The 22,282-nt window shown below is 37.7% G+C and overlaps 2 protein-coding genes and 2 pseudogenes across 4 annotated transcripts; 3 read left to right on the plus strand and 1 right to left on the minus strand.

Moving 5' to 3' along the window:
- Window positions 1-5,178: 5,178 nt before the first annotated feature.
- Window positions 5,179-7,780, plus strand: LOC125214327 (putative E3 ubiquitin-protein ligase LUL2). Of its 3 annotated transcripts, none has more exons than XM_048115310.2 (4): window positions 5,179-5,768; window positions 6,514-7,000; window positions 7,106-7,245; window positions 7,387-7,780. In XM_048115310.2, exons 1-3 carry the CDS (start codon window positions 5,293-5,295, stop codon window positions 7,220-7,222), a joined length of 1,080 nt encoding a protein of 359 aa, XP_047971267.1. In that variant the 5' UTR covers window positions 5,179-5,292; the 3' UTR covers window positions 7,223-7,245; window positions 7,387-7,780. The 3 variants fall into 3 exon arrangements, with proteins under 3 accessions (XP_047971267.1, XP_047971268.1, XP_047971266.1); XM_048115311.2 differs by having other exon boundaries at window positions 7,649-7,780; XM_048115309.2 differs by having other exon boundaries at window positions 7,106-7,780.
- Window positions 7,781-10,739: 2,959 nt separating this feature from the next.
- Window positions 10,740-11,674, plus strand: LOC125209762 (fasciclin-like arabinogalactan protein 12 pseudogene; annotated as a pseudogene).
- A 3,179-nt stretch (window positions 11,675-14,853) lies between these two features.
- On the plus strand, window positions 14,854-15,662 carry LOC125216438 (fasciclin-like arabinogalactan protein 12 pseudogene; annotated as a pseudogene).
- Window positions 15,663-15,728: 66 nt separating this feature from the next.
- On the minus strand, window positions 15,729-21,386 carry LOC125216360 (valine--tRNA ligase, mitochondrial 1-like). The gene is made up of 19 exons (XM_089066530.1): window positions 21,375-21,386; window positions 21,064-21,132; window positions 20,847-20,989; window positions 20,694-20,766; window positions 20,529-20,594; window positions 20,365-20,448; window positions 20,201-20,275; window positions 20,011-20,094; window positions 19,857-19,936; window positions 19,084-19,444; window positions 18,830-19,000; window positions 18,540-18,739; window positions 17,980-18,382; window positions 17,360-17,619; window positions 16,764-17,268; window positions 16,506-16,603; window positions 16,336-16,435; window positions 16,110-16,252; window positions 15,729-16,026 (listed from the first exon to the last, which is right to left on the minus strand). Exons 1-19 carry the CDS (start codon window positions 21,384-21,386, stop codon window positions 15,861-15,863), a joined length of 3,093 nt encoding a protein of 1,030 aa, XP_088922656.1. The 3' UTR covers window positions 15,729-15,860.
- Between the last annotated feature and the right edge of the window lie 896 nt (window positions 21,387-22,282).

Consider the following 22,282-nt stretch of genomic DNA (forward strand, 5'->3'; position numbering starts at 1 on the left):
GTTGCTGAAATGTAAATGCATATACATGCAATTATTCTATGATTCTACAGATTACTAATTTTCGATTAAAATAAAGTTTAATTAGTTTTACAAAGGATATTGTTTTGTTAACTATATAAGATCCACTTTTCTATTGTTAAAATTTAATTTGGATTAATATTCCATTTGCCAATACCTTATTGTTTTTATATTTGGAAACTAACAATTTTTATTTTGTACAGCAAATTATGTCAGAAAATAAATCTTAAAAAATAATGGTTTACCGTTTATATATGTTGTACATGAAATATCAGTATTTAATTAATAGTACATCCGCACAAAAGAATTCATTGGTTTAAATAAAATTACATAATTTTATATAAGAAAATGAAAACCCTTTTAGTGAGTGGGGAACACCTCATTTTCTTTAATAATTATTGGGATCAATGAGTTTAAATAAAGTTAAGGAGGAAGAAAGGTTAGAGCAAAGACTTAGGAAAATTACTTTGTAACAATGGAGTGTGACGCAAACAAATTACAATACATTTTGAACCATCAAAAAATCCAATGATACGGTAAAATTACTAATAAAATTAGTAGTATATGTATATATATAAACTTGCAAAAAGTGGAGTTGTTATAAAAAAAATGTTACTCCCATAAAAGAGTGTTTTCTCCTCAATTAATTGAAGAAGATTAATAAATGAGCATAGCTGGGGGAGGATTAAAGTTAGTTAGTGGAATTTAGCTAAAGGATAGCCATTGCTAGTGGAAGGCCCCCCACTATCCACTTAATTACTGCACACTTGAAAATATTTAGGTCGTCATTTCTTATTATATAACTATTTAATTTATGGAATACATAAAAATAGTGTGTTATGTTATCACGAATTTTGATTTGGTAGTTGCAATAGAATGATCATACAAAAATTCAAATCTAATTGGGACTCGGAAGAAAAGGGTTATTTTGTGTTTTTATTCGTGGATTAGAAGTTATAGTTAGCGGTGGCTTCGGTTACCGCTAACTACAAGCTAAGAGCCGGAAAACTCCATTAAATTAAGTGTTGTGGTTCATTTTTTTTTCTTCAATTGTCAATCATTGTTAGCATGAGTTGATATATTGTCTCTTCTTACTGATGCCAACAATGACCTTTTTCAATGTATCATATAAGTTCCGTTTTCTTGATTCACCGAATAATTTAATAATAAATTTTATTTTAGGTATATTTAGGTGGCGTTTGGTTGTCACAACTAATAATCATGAGACTATCCATCTAGGATTAAGTTGTGGGGGGAGACTATAACTAGTTATCATGAGACTATCCATTTAGAATTAAGTTAAGGGGGTCAATCTTATGAACCAAACATGATACATATTTAATCATGAGATGTACTCTTGCCAACCGAACACCGTTCATGACTATCTCCCTAAATATGGTGCTTTATTTTAGAATATCTAAAGGTATTCCATATTAGCTTTGGTTTTAAGCTTTGCATCTTATAAATTATAGTAGTACAAAAATGTTGTGATAGACTTTATAAATATTTTTCTTGGGCGTTTTTTTAGGAAGATAATGTCACTCCCACCTATTTTAAAATGTGCTCTTTTTTTTAATGAAAGATGCTATTCTTTTTTGCAAGTGTTGAATTTATGCTTATCCATTGGTCGTTATTACAATTATGTTAGTGGTAGTTTATGAATGGATTGGTTCGAATTTTGATGATTTCATTGGTGATTTGGTTGTTTTACACCTAATTAATATTTAATATATTTTCCATATAACTATATTACTACTAGTATATAACTTCTTCTCATAATTTAACGAAGGGTCGCGTTTTTTTATTATCATATTCTAAAAAGTATTTATATTACTATTATACTCCATAAATCAGGATCTTTAATATTTTATCAAAAATATTTTATTAGTTATGCCATTTTTGAAACCGATCACTTATATCCCAAAATTTTAACTTGTATGAAAAGGGTAACAAAATGAGAGTGATATTAATAATAGATCATATTTAGGGGGCGTTAATCGTGTGGAATTTTGCCCCAAAAGAATCATGTGAACTTTTTAAGTTGTAACAAAACAAATACAGAAATATAATTCCTAATTAATCTCGATTCTTTTATAAGTATTGCAATTTAGGATCAGACAACAAAAAATTCTCCTCTATTAATCCAATAATCTGTCACGATTAACATCCTTAATACGAGAATAATCATGATCCACAATAGTATAACTTATCAGTTCCGACAAATTTCAACTTGTTTAATTCACATCTAAATTATTTACAATCTAAATAGGATAAAAAATACAATAAACTGTCTCAATCGACGTCCATAAATTGTCCCAATTGACATAAGCCCACACGAATAAAATTTTACCTCGACTAATTCTCACTCTCGAATGTTCCACGATTCGAACAGGTCTAACTACAAATCCAATAAATTAAAGTATCGATCAACATCCATAAACATGATTACGTCACGACTCACAGTATCTCTTATTAGTCCGTACTTATTAAATGTCATCTCGATTAACTCGCACCTGAGTGATCCTAATCGAATAAAAGATTGATCGAAAATATAATAAATCAATCCGATTGACATCCCTAACTATCCAAATGTTCCACAATTCGAACAGGTCTAACCTGAAATCCAATAATTTAAAGTATCGATCAATATCATAAATCCCAACTCGATTAACTCGCACTTGAGTGTTCCTAATCGAATAAAAGATTGATCGAAAATATAAGGGCATCCACAATGGGACGCCCTAAGCGACGCCCTATGCACCGCCACGTCAGCATTTTATCCTCCTCCTATTCCACCTGCAGTGGAGCGGACTATAGCCTACCTTAAGCGACGCCCTAAGCATTTCACTATTTTTGTATTTATATTTTTATTATGTTTGCAAATGTAAATAAAAATAATAAACAAATAAAAACAACACAATTAAAGGGAAATTCTAAGGCAAAAGACATTCTTAGGTCCTTATACTTTAGTCAAAATATTTATTAGGTCCTTATACAATTTTTTCGTTTTAATAGGTCCTTATACTTTTCACAATATTTTTATCAGGTCCTCGTACAATTTTTTGTTTTAGTAGGTCCTTTTACTTTTATCATAACTTTCATTAGGTCCTTGTACAATCTTTTATTTTAGGGAAATTTTCACATTTATCTTGGATAATAATCTAAATTTAATTAAACTTAATGAACTTTTTAATATTCCACTATTTAACTTAGCATAGTCTATAAAGATAATATTATCTTGTTATCCAATAATCTCAATAATTTGTAGAGAATAATAAAAAGATTAACCATGATGATTGAAGATTAAAATCGAAGTTTTTTTTAGAATAACTATCCGAATTTTCAATTGATTATTTATATTTATATTGAAATATATGTTTCCCTGAATATTTATAATCATAAGATAAGTTAAATAATAAAATTAAAAGGTTCATTAAATTTAATCAAATATAAATTATTATCTAAGATAAAAGTAAAAGAATATCATAAAATAAAAAAATTGTATAAGGACCTAATAAAAGTTATAATCAAAGTATAAGGACCTATTAAAATGAAAAAATTGTACGAGGATGTGATGAAATTTATGAGAAATGTATAAGGATCTATTAAAATGAAAAAATTGTATGAGAACCTAATGAACATTTTGATTAAAGTATAAGGACCTAAGAATGTGTTTTGCCAAATTCTAATTTTACTTAATTAAAAAAAAGTTACAAAATAAGAAATAAAAAAAAGCACTAAATACAAAAAAAGGAGGCTAGTCTAGAGAAGTCCCAACTTGCGGCTGAGGCCATCGATCATCCGCTGGATGCCCTCGATTTGAGCCGGGTTGGTCGCCTGCATGAGGGCGGTGTGCGCGTCCAACAATGTCCGGTAGTCGGAGGAGGCCGCCAAATCCGCGTACGCATGGGTCGCGGGGTCGGCGACAGGGCTTGCTCAGGCGGCGCGACGGAGGAGGATGTGGCCTTGCCCTTGCCCTTGGCAGCCTTGACGCCAGGGGGACGCCGGGAGGACATCGGTGTGCCGGAACTCTCATCCTCTAACACCGGACTGTTGAGGTCCATCGGAGACGCGCCGCTATCGCTACTTGTATAATCATTGAAGCTGCGCTTCGACGCCCTCCTCCCCGCCGCCGTCGATTGGGGAATCACACCACCAACGAACTTTTGCTTGTCCCTCAAGAGCGCCCAGGAATGGTAGTGCTTGAAATCGTCGTACAATGAGATGTACGACTGCATCGCTTTGTCCCGCACATCCGCGAGACTCTCGCCACTGGCCTGCTCCCTCTCGCACTTCTCGTACTCCGCCACGAACAAATTTACCTGCTTCTTTATTTGATCCCAGTGCTTGCGGAGCTGCTCCCTGTGGCGCTTGTACGCGTTCGCCGGCTTGGCCACGTTGTATTTCTCAGCGATGCGCTCCCAATACGCAGTCACCCTCTGGTTATTGGCGTACACCGGATTCTTCGAAACATCAATCCAACGTCTCGTCAAGACGATGGATTCGGGGTCGGAGTAGTCCGTCCTGCCCGGGGCGAACTCTTCACACACCTCCGTTGTAGGCAACTTCTGGGCTCGTGCCTTTGTCCGCTTCTTCTTGGTGGCGGACCCGGAAGCAGTGGCGGCGGAGGGGCGGTGTGGAGACGGCTCCATATCGGGCAACCCGTATGAGTCGGTGGAAAAGTCGGGATCGTACTCGGCGTTGGTGTCGAATGGCCGGTATTCGTCGGTTTCTGTACCCGGCCATCGTGCACCACCGAACATCGGATTATTCGGATAATCTCCGGAATCCATTTTGCTTGAAAATGTAGTGAATTTGATGAAAGTGAAGTGAGAAAAATGAAGTGTGAAAAATGAAGTGAATTTGATATATATAGGTTTTGAAAATTTAATAAAATTAAAAAAAAAAAAAAAACCCCGTCGCATCGTCCATGACTCATCGTCCGCCTCGTCCACAGTGGCGGACGATGGGTATCCTCCGCGCATCGTCGCGGACGATGTATTGAGCGCTGACAATGGGTAACCCATCGTCCGCGATGCTGCAGTGACCGCCCCATTGCGGATGCCCTAATAAATCGACCCGATCGAACTTGGTGGTGCCGCCCCAATTGTGATCCCCATCATTAGATTCCCACTTAACACTCCTTCTTTTCCCCCACCACCTATACATACATTCCCCCTTTGTATCTATCACCTTTCCCCCTTTCCCAATTCAATCCCACATTACCCCCAAATTGGGTTTCTCTCTTTCCCAATTCGAGATAAACCCAAACCCATGGGCAACATCAGCAGCAGCGGCGTCCACGGCCGGCGGAGGAGCTCCTCCTCCCGCCGCTCCCACCCTCCTCCGCCGCAGCCGCAGCAGGCCGAGATCACCGCCAATCGCTACGTCTTCGCCGCGGCGACGCCATTCCCCCCTCCGCCGCACTATCCGAGCAATCCGAACGCGCCGCCGCCGCCGTATTATCAGTATCCGGGCTACTATCCGCCGCCGGGGGCCGCGGCGATGCCGATGCCGCTTCCGGCGCCGTACGACCACCACCACCTGCACCCGAATTGGGTGAACGGGCGGTACCCCTACGGCCCGATGATGCAGGCGGCGGCGCCGCCGCAGTACGTGGAGCACCAGAAGGCGGTGACGATCCGGAACGATGTGAATTTGAAGAAGGAGACGCTGAGGATCGATCCCGACGAGGAGAATCCCGGGAAATACCTTGTTTCGTTCACCTACGACGCTACGGTGGCGGGAAGGTATCGAATTTTGATTTTTTTTTTTTCTTCTTTTGTTGTGAATTTTTTTGTGGATTTTGTTGATGATTTGATGAATTATGTTGAATTGTTTGGAATGAGTTGGTTTTTGTGTAGTGATTTATTAGATTTTGATTTGAGTAATTTTGTGCTTGTTTGGTAGTACTACATTAGATGCTTGAGATAATAGTGAGATGCAATATGAGATAGCGAAATAGGCTTCGTCTAGGATTACATTAGTCATCGAGGTGGGGTGGGATGGATGATCATGAGATACTGTGACCGGACGGACTTATGTTTTTGAAAAAAAGGGCGATCGAACAAGAGATGAGAGTAAACATGGAGCAATAGTGGTTGTTAGATGATAGTTGAATTAAGTGGTTGAAAGAGTGATTGATTTGTGTTGAATTTGACTAAAGTTTGTGGCTTTGGTGTTGAATTGCTAACTATACCCCAATTTGTGTTATAGATAATGTATTTCCAATTGCAAGAGATATGTGTAGATTAAATAATTATTTGCCAACTTTCAAGAGTTTGTGTAATAGTGCAAAATGGGCTGGAGCTTGTGGAAAGTGGGATCTTGTGAATGTTCACTATATAATTTTCTAGCATATGGTGCCTAAATGGAGTTTCTATCTGATTCATTTAGAATGTGGAGATGGTGAATATCTCAGTACTACAAAATTTTGAGGATTAGCTTGATGTTTTATCGATGAATCTGAATTGTGATTGCTTCTTGTATATGCAGCATCACAATAGTTTTCTTTGCGAAGGAGGGTGAAGACTGTTGCTTGACTCCAACCAATGAAAGCTTGCATCCGCCGATCAAGGTGGATTTTGAACAAGGTTTAGCCCAGAAATTTAAGCAGCCCTCTGGAACCGGGATAGACCTCTCAATGTTTGAGGAGGGAGAATTGTTGAAAGACGGGGACGTGGACATCTATCCACTGGCAGTCAAGGCAGAGGCATCGACAGATGGTCAAAACGGAAACTCTGACAATGGGTCCTCAAACTCCCAGATAACTCAGGCGGTGTTTGAGAAGGATAAAGGTGAATATCATGTCAGAGTTGTGAAGCAGATACTGTGGGTGAATGGCATGAGGTATGAGTTACAAGAGATATACGGGATTGGAAACTCTGTCGAGGGTGAAGTTGATGCAAACGATCCTGGGAAGGAATGCGTTATATGCCTCTCTGAACCTCGAGACACAACTGTCCTCCCTTGCCGCCACATGGTACATTGACTCTCTCTGTTTAAGCATATTCAGAAATCCGTGACCCGACTAATCTATCAAGATTAATCCTTTTTCGTGACTAACGTACATTTTTTGTTGTGACAGTGTATGTGCAGTGAGTGCGCGAAAGTTCTTAGGTTCCAAACAAACAGGTGCCCGATATGCAGACAGCCAGTGGAGCGCCTTTTAGAGATCAAGGTCAACAACGGAGCGGATGAATAACTAAAAGAAGAATCGAAAAATAGGTGATGCCTCTGCTGGTTCTGTAAAGTTTTTGTTTGATCATAAAAAATATATCTTCTATATTCTCCCCTTGTTTGTTTGCTTGTTTCGCTTTGTCTTCTTTTTCTCGTGACACCCTCGTCATTGCCCTCATTGCCCTGCAGTTGTAGACTTATCAGATTGCTGTCTCATCGCTAGGCAAATCGATATTCTATATACATTCCTTTCTATCAAGAATCATTTTCAGAATGTATATAACGTCAATCAAGATTAGCTTAATGCTTAATGCTGTGCTATATTCTGGAAATTGAATAAATAATGTCTTTATATGGCCATCTTACGACGTTTAAGGTGAGCCCTCCTTTGCGTTCGGATGTGTGCTTTATATGGTTTCCTTACGATGTTTTCTCGTGCTGAAACGTGCAGCTGTGCCAGGCATGATTAGAGTTGTATTTTCTAGTATGTATTTGGTACATCTATTTTAGTGTTTGGATAAATATGTATTTGGTGATTTGAAATATATAAATGATGCATAAGCAAGTTGTTGCTATTACTCAACATTTTGTTTTGCTTGTTGTGTCGTTTTGCATTTGCATTTGCTTTTGCCTTTATAGATACCTAAGAAAATGATTGGTGGTGTCTTGTTCTTTTATTTCCACCTTTTTCGAGAAATTGGTGGTTTGGTTGTGTTTGGTTTCTATCATTGAAGAAGCAGGTGGTTTTTAGTTCATCGATTATATAAAGATCGAGTCTTGTGAATGTTGTTCGGTTGGGTAGATATGGCTCGATATTCAGTCGCGGAAGAATGTCACGTATGATTAGTCTTGGGTAATCTCGAGCCAATTCAATATCGGGCAATCTCGGGACAGTTGAACGCAAAGTCGTATCGCGAACTTGACACTGATAATAAATTAATCCAAAGCTCTGAACTTCTTAATAATCCAAACAATAATTTACAGGCCTTAATTTTGGTTTGTGGGTTATTTTATGAACATATACATTACTACTAGTAATATTTAGTATTGCATATAGGATGGAAACTAGTATAAAAAATACTAACAGTCACAATTTAAATACCAATAATTTATTGTATACGGGGTCAGATTCGAGTCTAAATTTATTTAGTCGATAGAATCTGTACAAGTACAAATACCAAAACACATAAAACCAAAAAAAAAAAAAAATACAAACAAAAAAAGGAGCTACAAATATTTCATAAGTATATCACTAAATATTCATTTGTTTGAAAAAAAATAGTCTTGTCTTTCTATTTTGGTCCATCCAGCAAAATTAATTTCATACTACTACTAAAAATGGAAAGTTTCATTAATTTAATATCTTTATTAAAATTCTGCATCTCCTACTTTATTCTCTTTTTCTCTTTTACTCTCCTATTTTATCAATCTTTTCTCATTTTCTCTTATGATTTATCGATTTTGTATTAAAATTTATGTCATTTAATAACGTGACTATGTTATTTAGACGGAAGGAGTATATTATCATCCATCACGTAGAAGCAGGGACGGATCTATAGTAGAGTGAGAAGGGGCAAATGCCCCACCTCATTTTTCTATTGCCATGTAGTTATATATATTATAAAACTTAAATATATGCATATTTTAACTAAATTGCCCCCTCATTTAGATAAAAATATCTTTTACTTGCCCCTCTCTTTACATACGCAGGCTTACCCTCCTCTAAAATAATATACTATATTATTTTAATATATTTATATTATTTTTATATTTATTTATTTGTATGTTAATATTTTTGCCCCTCCTAATATAATTTTCTGGCTCCGTCCCTGCGTAGAAGCACGGAAGAGCTAAGCCTCTGTTATGCCAAAAAAATATTTTTTTCTTATTTATATATCATTGTCGAGGTTTTGGTATTTTGTATGAGTTGTTGTGCAAAAGCATATATCATCATAACGAAAATTTTATCTCGAATATATCACCATGAGTAGTAGCTTATATGAAAACAAATTTTTGCATCCACCCCTATCAATTATCAAGAGCAATACCAAAATCTATACAAACATGTACAAGAAGGCAATGGTTTACCAATATTGAGTTTGTGATTAATTTTCAAAGGGTTAAGCAGAGTTATCTTGATAATCCATTGTGGCTTAAGGCAATAATTACTATCATACTATTAATTATTAAAACTATCATTACCATCATTACATGTATCTAATCTATCAATAATGCAATTATCCTAATGGTAAAGAGTGAAATTAATTTACCCTATCAAATGAAATTGCAACTACCGTGACGATAATATCTAATCTACCAGTTAAGCTCTATCAATTAGTAATCAACTTGCAATTAATCCAATTAACCAACCAAAAAATTATTGGAATGTGGTGGATTATTGTATCCAATTATTACAATGATTAGGCAATGACAATTGAAAAGATTGGGAAATTAAGTGGCTTTTTCAAGATTGAGACTGAAATTTAATTTTAAATTAAGGAGAGAATTAACATCATTGATTAATGCTAATTGATTCCATCTAACAATGAAATTTGCCCATCTACATTTATGTCAACTGAAGGTCCTCCAAATATAAACTGATACTTCATCCATCAGCCAATAGACGTATTATTTTTTGGCAGCTCGGGTATTAAAAAATGAATGGAAATGTGAATCTCAATTTTATATATTAATTTTATGTGCTCGTAAAATTAGATAATTAAGTAATAGCAAACAGAGCCAAAATGGAAAAATAGACAAATATTGATTATAGGGAGAGATTATATCGCGTGCTACATCTCAAATACATATCAAGCATCTACAAATGATCATCAATGGAGGTTATAATAATTTGGATGGTGGATTAAATTGACAATGCATAACTGACAATTGCATAGTTATATGATCAAACAAGGCTAAAAAAATCCAATCATTATTTTTATATATTAGAATAAGCTATCACCCATTATAAGCACCTCTAGATATTTTAAATATATATATTCCCTTCCAATATAGTTAAGTCATATTCTTTTTTTAGTTGTTCCACTATAGTAAGTTATTTTTTTATAACAAAAACAACCAATATTATCTTTCTTACTTTAATTTCTCTCTTCAACTTTATTCATTCTGCACTAACTCACTAAACATTCATTACTTATCTCTGTAACTAAAGAAACATCTCAACTACAGTGGTTCGTACGAAGTACATTATTTTGGACAAAAAACGTTAGTTGCATAGCCAGTCACCAACAATGGCAAATCCACGAAGAGTCAGGGTAAAATTGCCGCACAGTAGGGCCGACCATTAGCAACTCAAAGGCCGAATCTAATGGAACTTTCCGGCCCTCGTCGACCGATCTAGTTCCACCGGTGGTCCCCAATAACAATAAAGAAGAGACATAGCAAAAAATTAAAACTCACCAGCCTTGTCCGTTTTCTCTTCCATGCAAAGCAATCCTTTCTTGTCACCTAACTCACCACACAAACCATTCACTCCCTTACACTATAAAATCAAACCCTCAAGTGAGTATAGCATCATCAAACCTTCTCCTTCCTCGAAAACCTCTAACCAACATGACGATTATGTCCCTCGTCCTCCTCTTCCTCTTCCTCTTCCTCTTCCTCTTCTCCAGCACCCTCACTGCTGCACCGTCCCCTGCAGCAGCGGCCAGCCCAGCGCCAGCTGGCGCAGGGCCGCCCAACGTGATCTCCATCCTCAACAAGGACGGAAGATTCACTGTGTTCGCCAAGCTGCTTCAGAGCACTAAAGTCGACGCCAGCCTCGACTCGCAGCTCGTCGACTCCAACAACGGCCTCACAGTCTTCGCCCCGACCGACCTCGCGTTCTCGAACCTCAAGACCGGGACGCTCAACTCGTTCACCGACGAGCAGAAGATGGAGCTAGTGCGGTTCCACGTCCTCCCCACCCACATATCGGCCTCGCAGTTTGAGACAGTTAGCAACCCGATTAGCACGCAGGCCGGTGGAAGCCCGGATCTGCTGGCGATGAACGTGACCGCGGCCGGGAGCTCGGTGAACATCACGACCGGGGAGACGAACACGACCGTGTCGAACAAGATATTCGACGACAGCCAGCTGGCGGTGTATCAGGTGGACAAGGTGCTGCTTCCGATGAGATTCTACGTGCCCCTGCCGCCGCCGCCGCCTTCGCCGCCGCCGCCGAAGAAGCCTTCGGCGAAGGCGGCGCCGGTGTATGTTGCTCCGGTGGAGTCTTCTGCTGGAAAATGGATGTACAATTGTGCAATGGCTGCTTTGGTGTTGGGAATGGCAGCTTTGACATGAAAGTGATGGTGTTTTGTTTTACTTTCTTGAATTTGGATTGTTGTGATTTCTAATTGAGTGTTTTGTTGTTATGTGATATGAGTGGTTTGATTTGGAAGGCATTTTTTACACTATGGTATTGAGAATGTTGTCATGGGGCATTTCAATGAGACTAATAAATTCTGTGGTCAACTAATGTGATAAGCTTTCATATAAAGTGATTCCAAACTATTTGGAAACAAGATATTGTAATGGTGGAAGGGAAAATGGTGAATAATGTTGGAGTATGGAGCCCGAAATGAAAGTGAATTAGTTTATGAAACTTGCGAAGGTACTTAGCTGCTTGGCATTATTAACTAAGATGGTCACCTTGGAGAAATTGAAATTATGTATGGCTTTAACTGACCTTGGAACTTAAAGTGAATGTTGCGATGTAAAACGGATGCACGGGACAAATCAAGAAGATGTAGTTGCTTTGGAGTTGATTGTTTTCAAGCGGGAGATTATTGGAGTATGGAGCCTGAAAAGAAAGTGAATTTGTCAACGATAGCGGTTACTAAAACAATATATATCTAAGTTCCAACAATATATATCTTAGTTCCGACTTGTATAATTAGGGCTCGTTTGGTAGGGATTGCGGCTTTTTCTCACATCATTAGATTAATATTAATCTTGTAGATTTACATAATTAATCCCCATTAGTAGTCAGTTTGGTACAGCTGGGTTATTAGTTTTTACACCAAGTGGTAGGCGTATTAGACTATACTACTTCGTTGGATAAAGTGTTGTGTAGACACTCTTGCCCTTGCTTTTGAAAATGAAAAGACAATAGACCCCTCCGTCTTCATTCCTCTTCTGCGCTTTGGCGTGCAAAGAGTATGGAGTTCGCGCCCTCTCCATTTCTGCTCATCTATATAAGCAGACGACCCATCTGAGTATTGCATCATCTCCCACCTGTTAGGAACTCCCTACCCGGTGTATCATTTCGGATGGCTACGAAGGGGCATCGTAAGCTCAGTGACGACGGAAGACCCTCTGGTATAGCTGTATCTGTTTCATCAATCCTCGGTGATGGTCTTACACTGTGGTTTTATTGAACTGGTTAATATTGCAGGTGGTGGGAGTGGTGGCCACGGTGACAAGGCGAAAGGCGACCGTACGCGTCGTTCTTGGACTCGACGTGAGGAGCAGGCAGATGAAGTTCCTGTGCAAATCGATTTGCCAAAGTATGGTGGTCTTCCTCAACTGCCGCTGTGCAGATGCCAAAGAAAAGTGAGAGGGCAAATTGGGTATGTAGAGGCAAAGAACGAACACGTAGATTTTGAGAAAATATAATGCCTCAAGTTCTGTGAGATAGTGCAATGCTACGATCCGCGAATCTTGTATGAAATTCCACGAGATCCGGAAAATTTGTGCCGGGTCGGACGATTAAATCACCTTCTACCAAACTGTGGACAGTCGGAGATAACCACAGACTAAATCCCCTTTTGCGAGGCTGTAAGGGTTTATACGCCCTACCAAACGAGCCCTTATTTGATTTATTTAATTTATCGTTATCTAGGGTCTTGTCATTAGTGAATCTTAGAAATAAAATTTAATTCAAGTTTTGAGTCTTCATTAGTTTCTTTCGAGGCACCAATAATAAAGTTTAGTTCAGCTTATTATTGTGGGCCTTTTGAGGATGGCCTCTTAGTTTTAGGAGTATTTAACTTTCATTTTATTTATTTTATCTTATTTATGTCGTTATTTTATATATTTTCCTACCTTATATTCTATTCAGTATTGTGTTAAAATAACCACCCAGATTTACGTTCACGTTTCAGCAACTTCGTTATTGATCAATTTGATTATCGAGTCAATGGTGAGTTATGCTTTGTATGCCGAGATATACTCTCGCATGTGACTGTATTATTATCAAAAATTTCTATTTTTGGAAAGTATCATGATTATCCAACGAGAAGAGTTCCCATTATTTCAAATAAAGTGAACTATGTACCTGATCTTTCACTTTCGCACATAAATGGTACATGATCTTTATTTTATATCGTTTTTGGTACCCAATGACCAAATTTAACCCTAGTACCAAATATGTGATTTTTTTTATGTGGAGGATAATTTTGAAAATTTCTATGAAATAGTACCAAATATGTGATTATTTTTTCTTCCTTTCTTATTTCTCTTTTTCTTCTTTCTTTTTAGTATTTTATCTTCCTTTCTTTTATCTTTTTTCTCCTTAGTAAAATGTTTCTTCTTCCTTCTTTTTTCTTCTTTCTTTTTAGTGGTTTATACTTGCATCTAATTGCATTCATAATATAAATAAAAAAACAAAATACCTAATTAAATTAATTATTTAAAATAATTAAATCAATTGAATATTTTTTATTAAATTATTTTATACTCATTTTAAGGTTGAAACACATAACTAAAAATATTCAACTTTTTATATCATTATGAATACAATTCACAATATTAAATTTTTATTAAGGCTATATTGATTAGTTACTAATTTAATGTAAAATAAAAATAATTATTATTACATAATATTATGTGATTCATAATTATATAATTATACTACAATTATTTATTAATTACTATTAATTTTTAGTATTATAACATTAATAATTATAACTATAATTATATTTAAGTATATTTGAATGATATTAAAAATAAATATTAATATTAATATTGATTAATAATAATAGTATAAAGAATTAGGAGAATGAGAGAAGATATTATAATATCACTTTTGGTACTAATTTTATATTTGCCCAAAATACTCTCTATGACATAAATGAGAAAATATATTTGTTTAAAGGGCATTTTGGGAAAAAAAATTGCATCAGGTACCAAAAATGTGATTTATAGGTACCAAAAACGATAAAAAATAAAGATCAGGTAAATGGTACCATTTACGTGCGAAAGTGAAAGATCAGGTACCATTTATGTAATTCACTCTTTCAAATAAATGAACAATTTGAAGTTCTATTAATTCTAACAACATATTAGATCTCGGACCGATGAATGGGGGTTTTCCCGAAACTCACACATATAAAAGGAAGTGAGTTCAGCAAAAAGAAAAGTAACACTCCAAAGTACAAACCACAAAGTTATGTCTCATAATAAATTTTGCTTATGTGACAAAATAAATGCAATACATGGAGAACAATAGTTGTGCATGGTGAAGGTAAAATATCACAAACATGAATCAATAATAAAATCCACACAAAACTCACCAGCCTCAGCTGTTTTATCTTGGGTGCAAAGCAAAGTTTTACTAGTAGCTATCAAACTCATCTTCCCACCTTAAAACACCCAACTCCACCACCTAACTCACCACACCACCATCTCATCCACCCTGCTCCCTCGAACCGCTATAAGTAGCACTTCTCCCGAGGCGTTCCTCACCCTCGTAAACAAGATGAAAACGCTCATCGTCCAACTCCCGGCTCTCCTCTTCCTCATCAACTGCCTCCCAACAACTTCCCAGTCCCCAGCATCCGCCCCTGCCCCGCCCGGGCCACCCAACGTGACCGCCATCCTCGAGAAGGACGGCCACTTCACCGTGTTCATCAAACTGCTGCAGAGCACGAAAGTCGCGGACAACTTAAACGCGCAGCTCAACGCTTCCAACCAAGGGCTAACAATCCTAGCACCGCCAGATACTGCTTTCTCGGGCCTCAAAGCAGGCATGCTGAACTCCTTTACGGAGGACCAGCAAGTCGACCTCGCACAGTTCCACGTCCTGCCTTACTACCTCTCCCAGTCGCGATTCGAGACAGCGAGCAATCCTCTGAACACGGAGGCCGGGGGCAGCTCGCAACTGCTGGCGATGAACGTGACAGCAGTGGGGAATCAGGTGAACATAACGACCGGAGAGACGAATGCAACGGTGTCAAGCACGATATATGACGATAACGAGGTGGCAGTGTATCGGGTGGATAAAGTGCTACTTCCGCTGCGATTTTACGTACCTCTGCCACCACCGCCTCCTTCACCGCCTCCGCCAAAAAAGGCAGCTCCGAAGGCTTCGCCTGCATACAGTGCTCCGGTGGATTCTTCCAGTGCGAAACGCAGGCCCGGAAGAGTAATCCTTGCAATGATCTGTGTCATGTTAGCGGTTCAATGATGTGTCCTGTAAATTGTAATTAAATCCTTTATACACTGTGTTTCTATAGTTTCCTCTATTTGTTTCCGAGTAACACAGTTTCAAAGTGGAATGGGTATTTGTATGAAAAAAAAAATCAAGACATTAAATTTCCTTCATATAATAATTATAGAAAATACTACTTATATAAGATAATTACATAATTTTTTCCATATAATAAAAAATAGTACTAGAGTATATAGACAAAATTTGACACGCAATTTCTGTTTTTTCAATACTAGGATAGCCGTTGCAGATGCTCTGCTCGCTCGCTTGCTTCCTTGAGCGACAGGATTTCTTGCAGCAACGATGCGAGTTTCTCCTCGTCCCTATCGCGGACATCGGAAGAAGCCTTCTCTTGGTAGCCAGCGGAACTCGTCATCTTTGTCAAGGTGTCGATTTGCCTGTAAAAGAGCCGATTTCATTGGTTCAGGTTTTAAGAAGATCAAACAAGAAGAAAGCATATGGGTTTAGGGAGGCTTCTTACCTTTGCGTCTCCTCCATTTTCTTCTTCAGCTTTCCGAGTTCAGCTTCGGCATTGATGCTTCCTTGTTTGAGGAAGACTGAGAGAGATTCGTTGACAACGTCCACCAAGTAACCCACTGGAAAGTCGTCGTTCTCACTCAACACCTACAATCAGCAAAGTTTGAAGTCCAAACTTAGGTAAAGTAAAAGGTAGATAAAATGTGGTAAGACAGAACAATATTGCATACAGTCAGAGATGATAGTTTGGCAAGCGTCGCGATCTCCAGATCATGACCCTTGATAATATCGCATGCATCGTTTGTGCGGCAACGAACAATAGCTGCTGGCCTGAAAAGGTATGTTGTTATAGTACCTTCTGTTTGTAATTTTAAACAGTCAGAGACAAATTCCAACTTACCTCACTTTTGGTGGCAACTGTGATTTAAGAGATCTTAGTGATTTAACCACAGACTCGATCATCTCCATCTCCGACTCCACATCATCATTCGTCCAGCTCTGCAGAAAGGGGATAATGACATTTCAAGGGAATGACTATTGAGAAATGAGTCATTTCATAAAGATTGACAAGAATAAGCATTTTCCATATCCAAAGTGAAGTGATGCATTTCTTCCTTAATTTTAAAAAATTCTAAATAAAAGGGTGTATGGATGTTACCTTTACAACAGATGGATATTCAGAAATCACAATAGACTCTTTCCTCACAGAATCTATCTTAGAAGGAAGACGCTGCCACAGTTCTTCTGTGACAAATGGCATGAACGGATGAAGTAATCGTAACCCATAATCTAGACACGGCCATAAGGTATCCTGCGCAGATCTTCTCGCTGATGCAAATCCAGGATCGTTGCCAGCAAAATATGGCTTAATTACTTCAATGAACACATCACAGAGCTGATACTTCCACCATGAGTACACAGCCGTGGCAGCATCAGAAAACTCATAGGACTCCAATGACGCAACTGTTTTTGATATAGCTTTGTTCAATGCAGACAGTATCCATTTGCAGCTAAAAGGCATGGAAGCTGGATCAATCTCTATTGGAGGGGTATAGTCATCTCCAAGTTTAGTCATAGCAAACCTAATAGCATTCCACAGCTTATTGCACCACTCCCGATATCCCTCAACCCTCTTAATGTCCATATTTATTTTGTCCGACTGAAAGAACCAAGAACAGAACGTGAATCCTTAAAACTTTGAAGAAGAAGAAGAAAAACAAGTTCAGATAAAGTAAAAGATAAGTATTCATCTGAGCTGTATAAGAAATAAGAGCAAAGCGCAGAGCATCAGTACCACATTCTTTGATACCATTGGGGAAATCTTCTTTTTTCCGCTCTTTTGCAATTTTGACGTCATCGAGTGTCAAATTTCCTTCTCTTTGCCTTTTATCAAGCTTTTCAAGAAGTTCTTCGAGGGTTGCACCTTCGATGATATCAAGGGGATCAATACCATTTCCCAGTGTCTTGCTCATCTTGCGACCATGCGAGTCACGAACCATTGGGTGCAAGTAAACCTGAATACAAGTAAAGAATGTTCAATAATTTGCATTTTAGCAATGAAGTCAACTTGTTTTACATACTATAAAACTAAAATGCCACAGCACAGCATAGATAGCAACATAATTATATCATTTAGTACTCAGAAGCAAAAGTACCAGTAAAACTGAACATTACACATAAATTCTTCTCTTTCAGTATCTACGCTAATCACTTAACAAAACTCATAATTACGAAATGAACAAAATTGCACCATAATCCTTCTAGGATGAAAAAATAGGTTTAGGCAGGCACAAAAACAACCAGCCTTAGGTATGCAGAATTATAATTTTAAAATTTAAAATTCAAACGTGCGGGAAAATAAGAATGCTACAAACCTTTGTAAATGGTAGATCACCACCTAGCTTCATACACATCATCACCATACGTGCCACCCAGAAGAATAGTATATCATGACCAGTTTCAAGCACGCTTGTTGGAGAAAAAGCTTTGAGATCATCAGTATCACCTGGCCACCCAAATACAGATAATGGAAATAAACCAGAAGAAAACCAGGTATCTAACACGTCTGGATCTTGGAGAAGCTGGAACTTCTTCCGAGCAAACAATCTGCTAGCCTCCTCCAGAGCTTCTTCCTCGGTCCTGCCAACTACCCACCTATTATCGTAAGCATCAAGCTCCTTGAGCTGATCATCTTCTAACACAATATACCACGCGGGGATACGATGGCCCCACCAAATTTGCCTTGAAATGCACCAATCACGTATGTTTTCAAGCCATCTGTAGGATACAGGATATCATTAGAACCTTATTTCGCATAAATGTTAGTTAATCAAAAGCTTTAGTGTAGCACAAGGCAGGGAGGAAATATATCAAATGTAAAGGACAGGTGAGAAAACTTCAGGCAACAAAGACTATTATCATTTCTCAAAAATACCTCTGCCATTCAGCAACATATTGTTTGGGTACGATCTCTAACTTTGGATTTGTATCACCAATGCCAGCATTCAGACCATCTTCTGCCATGCCTTTGCAGTTCACATACCACTGGGGCTTTACAAGGTATTCCACCACTTCTTTGCTACTTGAACAAATGTTAAGGCGCATCTCATTATTTTTTTCACCTCTATAAAGTCCCTTAATTGCAAATAGAGCTAACAATCAGCATCCTTAAAATAAGGGCAACTGCATCAAGTAATGCTTAGTAAAAGTGAAGTGTAGGAGTACCTTTTCTTTTAAAGCTTGGATAACAGCAACACATGCCTTAAAACGTGGCATTCCTTCAAATTCTTCACCACCATCGCTATTTATTTTCCCATCATCAGTGAAGATAGTGATGCAGTCGAGATCATGGCGCTTGCCAACTTCATAATCATGAGGATCATGGGCTGGAGTTATCTGCAATATCATGTCCAAGTACTTCTCAGAATATGAACTGAAAATAGAAAAGAAGTATTATGAGCAGAAAATGTTCTGCTCACCTTAACTGCACCAGTCCCGAATTTCATATCGACAAGGTCACTATCACAAATTATTTTTAGCTTCCTTCCATTGAAAGGATGAACAGCAAATTTCCCATGAAGATGCTTATATCTTTGATCCTCTGGGTGTATAGCAATTGCAGTATCACCGAGCATTGTTTCCACTCGAGTCGTTGCAACAACGATCTCACCCAAATCCCCTTCCAGAGGATAAGCAAATGATGTCAGCACCCCAAACTCGATGGGAGTTTCATACCCAGGAACCGGCATTAGTGTTCTCTCTTTGATATCCTTTTCTTGTGACTGACTCTTGGATAATGCTGTTTGCATCTTACAGTCCCAAGTCACTAGACGATCATCCCTAAAAAGAATATTGGATGCGAAACCTTAGAAAAGGGGAACCAACAAACAACCATATACCAGACAAATGAGCAACAACACAGAAACACCAAAGAACAGTATAAAACTATTGACGAATAGGTAGTAGTTGGAGGACGAAATGCAACAAATTTGACAATTAATGGTTGGCCTGTCAATAAAAGTGTCAACTAACAGCAAAAACTATATATACATCACATTGCAGAGTTATCAAATGCAAGTGCATGATTTACAGATTGAGACTGAGTCATCCATTATAAACAATAATACTGAAACCTCAAATGAGGATATAGATGCTTACATAGCACCTCAAATTAGGCTTCCTGAGAACACAGCCAAAGTAATTAGCTCATATCACAAGAAAATTGAAACATTGCCTTTAAGCACGAGTATACCTATATATAAGACCTTCCTTGTGAAGTCTTACAAAAGCCTCGGTCACCGCCCGTGATCTCTTCTCATCTAGGGTAAAGCACTATACATAACAAGATATAAGCTCTAATTTAAATCTCTGCCAATCAAATATGCAATGATAATCCAAATTATCACCTCACGTGACCAATCAAGAGATGCACCCAAGCGCCGGAGTTGCTTTAAAATTGTGCCTCCATACTCATTCTTCCATTCCCAGACCTATTACCACATTTAACAAGTAAAAGAGCATAAATGAGCAAGCACTGGTTAGCGAATGCTGCAAATTACCAAAACTGCATAAATGAGAATATATTAAAGAACTTACTTTATCTACAAATCTTTCACGACCAAGATCATGCCTTGACAAATTCTGTGTGTTAAGTTTCTTTTCCACAACAACCTGCATTGAAATCGGTGATTGGCTCAGCAAGTTTATGACAAAGTAGGCCACGGATATATTAAAAGCTAAATAAAATCCCAATGAGCAACCTGAGTAGCTATTCCAGCATGATCCATACCCGGCACCCATACCGTATTGCAACCAGACATCCGCTTCCAGCGAATAATGGTGTCCTAGAGGTAAAACGTGATTAGAAATCAAATATTTCAAATAAATTACTAAAATGATAATTAATCAATTGCCACTTGAAAACCTCAATGGCCACGGTAAGAGCGTGTCCAAGGTGAAGGTCCCCAGTAACGTTAGGAGGCGGGAGCACCTGCATTAGGATTATAAATATGTATTAACAGAACAGTTGAAGCAGTATCAACCATGAACAGTTTATTTGAATTTTGAAAATATGTAGCTAGAAACTTACAATCACAAAAGGTGGTTTGGAGCTTTTGGGGTCTGCCTGAAAGAAATTTGACTTCTCCCACCATCCATACCACCTAGTAAGAAATTTTAGCAATGATGAGAAGGAAGACTCGCACATTTAGTAACAACACTAGATCAATAATCGATAGCATACGATTTTTCAACGGTGTTGGGGTTGTAATTTTGTTCTATTTCGGTAGCGAGCTTTTTCTTTTCGCCAAGAGGTGTCTCTGGATCAACTTCCAGAGGATTTACTTCCAGTCCTTTTTTAGCAATTTTCTTCATTTTTTTCTGTGCCTGGATTTGAACAAAACACGCAAAGCATGTTAACAAGTAACATAGCTATACTGGTTTAGGGCATTAGCACGCACCTGAGCCTGAGGCATCGCCGATGCTGCTTTTTGAGCAGCTTTAAGCTTCTTCAACTCCTTCTCTCTAGCCTACACGTCAATTGCCATTCATAATCAGTTAAACTAGTAGAACAATACATAGGAGGCAAATAGCTATTCTAAACTCGTGGAATTTAGGGAAAACGAAATCAGATCAGAGCCGTACAGCCAAAAACATTGAAATTCAACTAGTTCGCAAATTAAATTTGAGATTATCAGCCTTTCATATAGCCAACGACAAAGAGATGCTCTCACCTTCTCTTCTTTCTTCAATTTCTTCTCAGCTCCTTCACCGTCGACTCCATTGCGCCAGAAAGAGTGCTCGGAAAAGCTTCTCTATGTGTTTACGTAGGCCTATTTATAGGGGACAGAAAATGCGCGCGTACTTTCAAGCCTAGCTACCAGACGCGCATTTTAACAAATGTAAAGAAAAGTTGTTGAAAAAGTGAGGGAAGTGGGTTAGTAGAATGTGGTAAAAATGAAATATGGCAATTATTGAGGGACGGACCGAAATGGAAAAGAGTGACAATTAATCGAGGACGGATGGAGTATATTTTATGATTAATTAATTGCTCAATTCTATTATTACTCGATTATATTTTAGGATTTAATTACCATGTGCAATTTCTAACTTAAATTTTTAATAAGTATTTATTTATTAGTTACGGAATCAAATCTACTATATTTGTTGTATCATGCATGTGCAATTTTATTAGGTAAATTTCCAATTCTATTTATGCCATTGTATTTAGGATTTAATGGTCTATAATTTGGCATGTAAAATTTTAAAATTAAATTAATAAAGGAGGAATCAAATCTCTTCGATTTGTTGTAGCCTGCATGTACAATTATATTAGGTAGATTTGGTACAATAATCTTCTATATTTAGTTGCTTTCTCTCTTCGAATATAAGTATTAGGTAAATTTGTGTGCTATGAATGACAAATTGTATATGTGATTGATTTAAGACAAAATATTTATTAAGTTAATCATAATGTATGTGCTAGAATTATACAAACACCGTTAATTTCTTTTCGATAAGACCAATGCGAATTCCTTTGTTACCATATACTACTGTTAATATATTTTCAATTAGGACTAGTGAAATATGAAGAAATGAGCGTCCAGCCTCTAATTCCATTTTATTACGTTTTGTATCTCGTTATTTATTTATCATCAAATTCACACACTTTTTTCTTCG

Source organism: Salvia hispanica, chromosome 3 (assembly GCF_029641045.1).
Source record: "Salvia hispanica isolate PSC_SH4W2 chromosome 3, Shi_PSC_v1, whole genome shotgun sequence".
Classification (NCBI taxonomy): Eukaryota; Viridiplantae; Streptophyta; class Magnoliopsida; order Lamiales; family Lamiaceae; genus Salvia; species Salvia hispanica.

Bases quoted from the DNA above. Each gene is read 5' to 3' on its own strand.
- LOC125214327 (XM_048115309.2), top strand. From the start codon at position 5,293: ATGGGCAACATCAGCAGCAGCGGCGTCCACGGCCGGCGGAGGAGCTCC. The intron at 5,769-6,513 runs GTATCGAATTTT...TTGTATATGCAG, and splicing joins GACGCTACGGTGGCGGGAAG to CATCACAATAGTTTTCTTTG. The intron at 7,001-7,105 runs GTACATTGACTC...TTGTTGTGACAG, and splicing joins TCCTCCCTTGCCGCCACATG to TGTATGTGCAGTGAGTGCGC.
- LOC125216360 (XM_089066530.1), bottom strand. The intron at 18,740-18,829 runs GTACTCCTACAC...TTTGCAATTAAG, and splicing joins TCCAAGCTTTAAAAGAAAAG to GGACTTTATAGAGGTGAAAA. The intron at 17,269-17,359 runs TCAGATGAATAC...TTCTTGGTTCTT, and splicing joins GCTCTTATTTCTTATACAGC to TCAGTCGGACAAAATAAATA.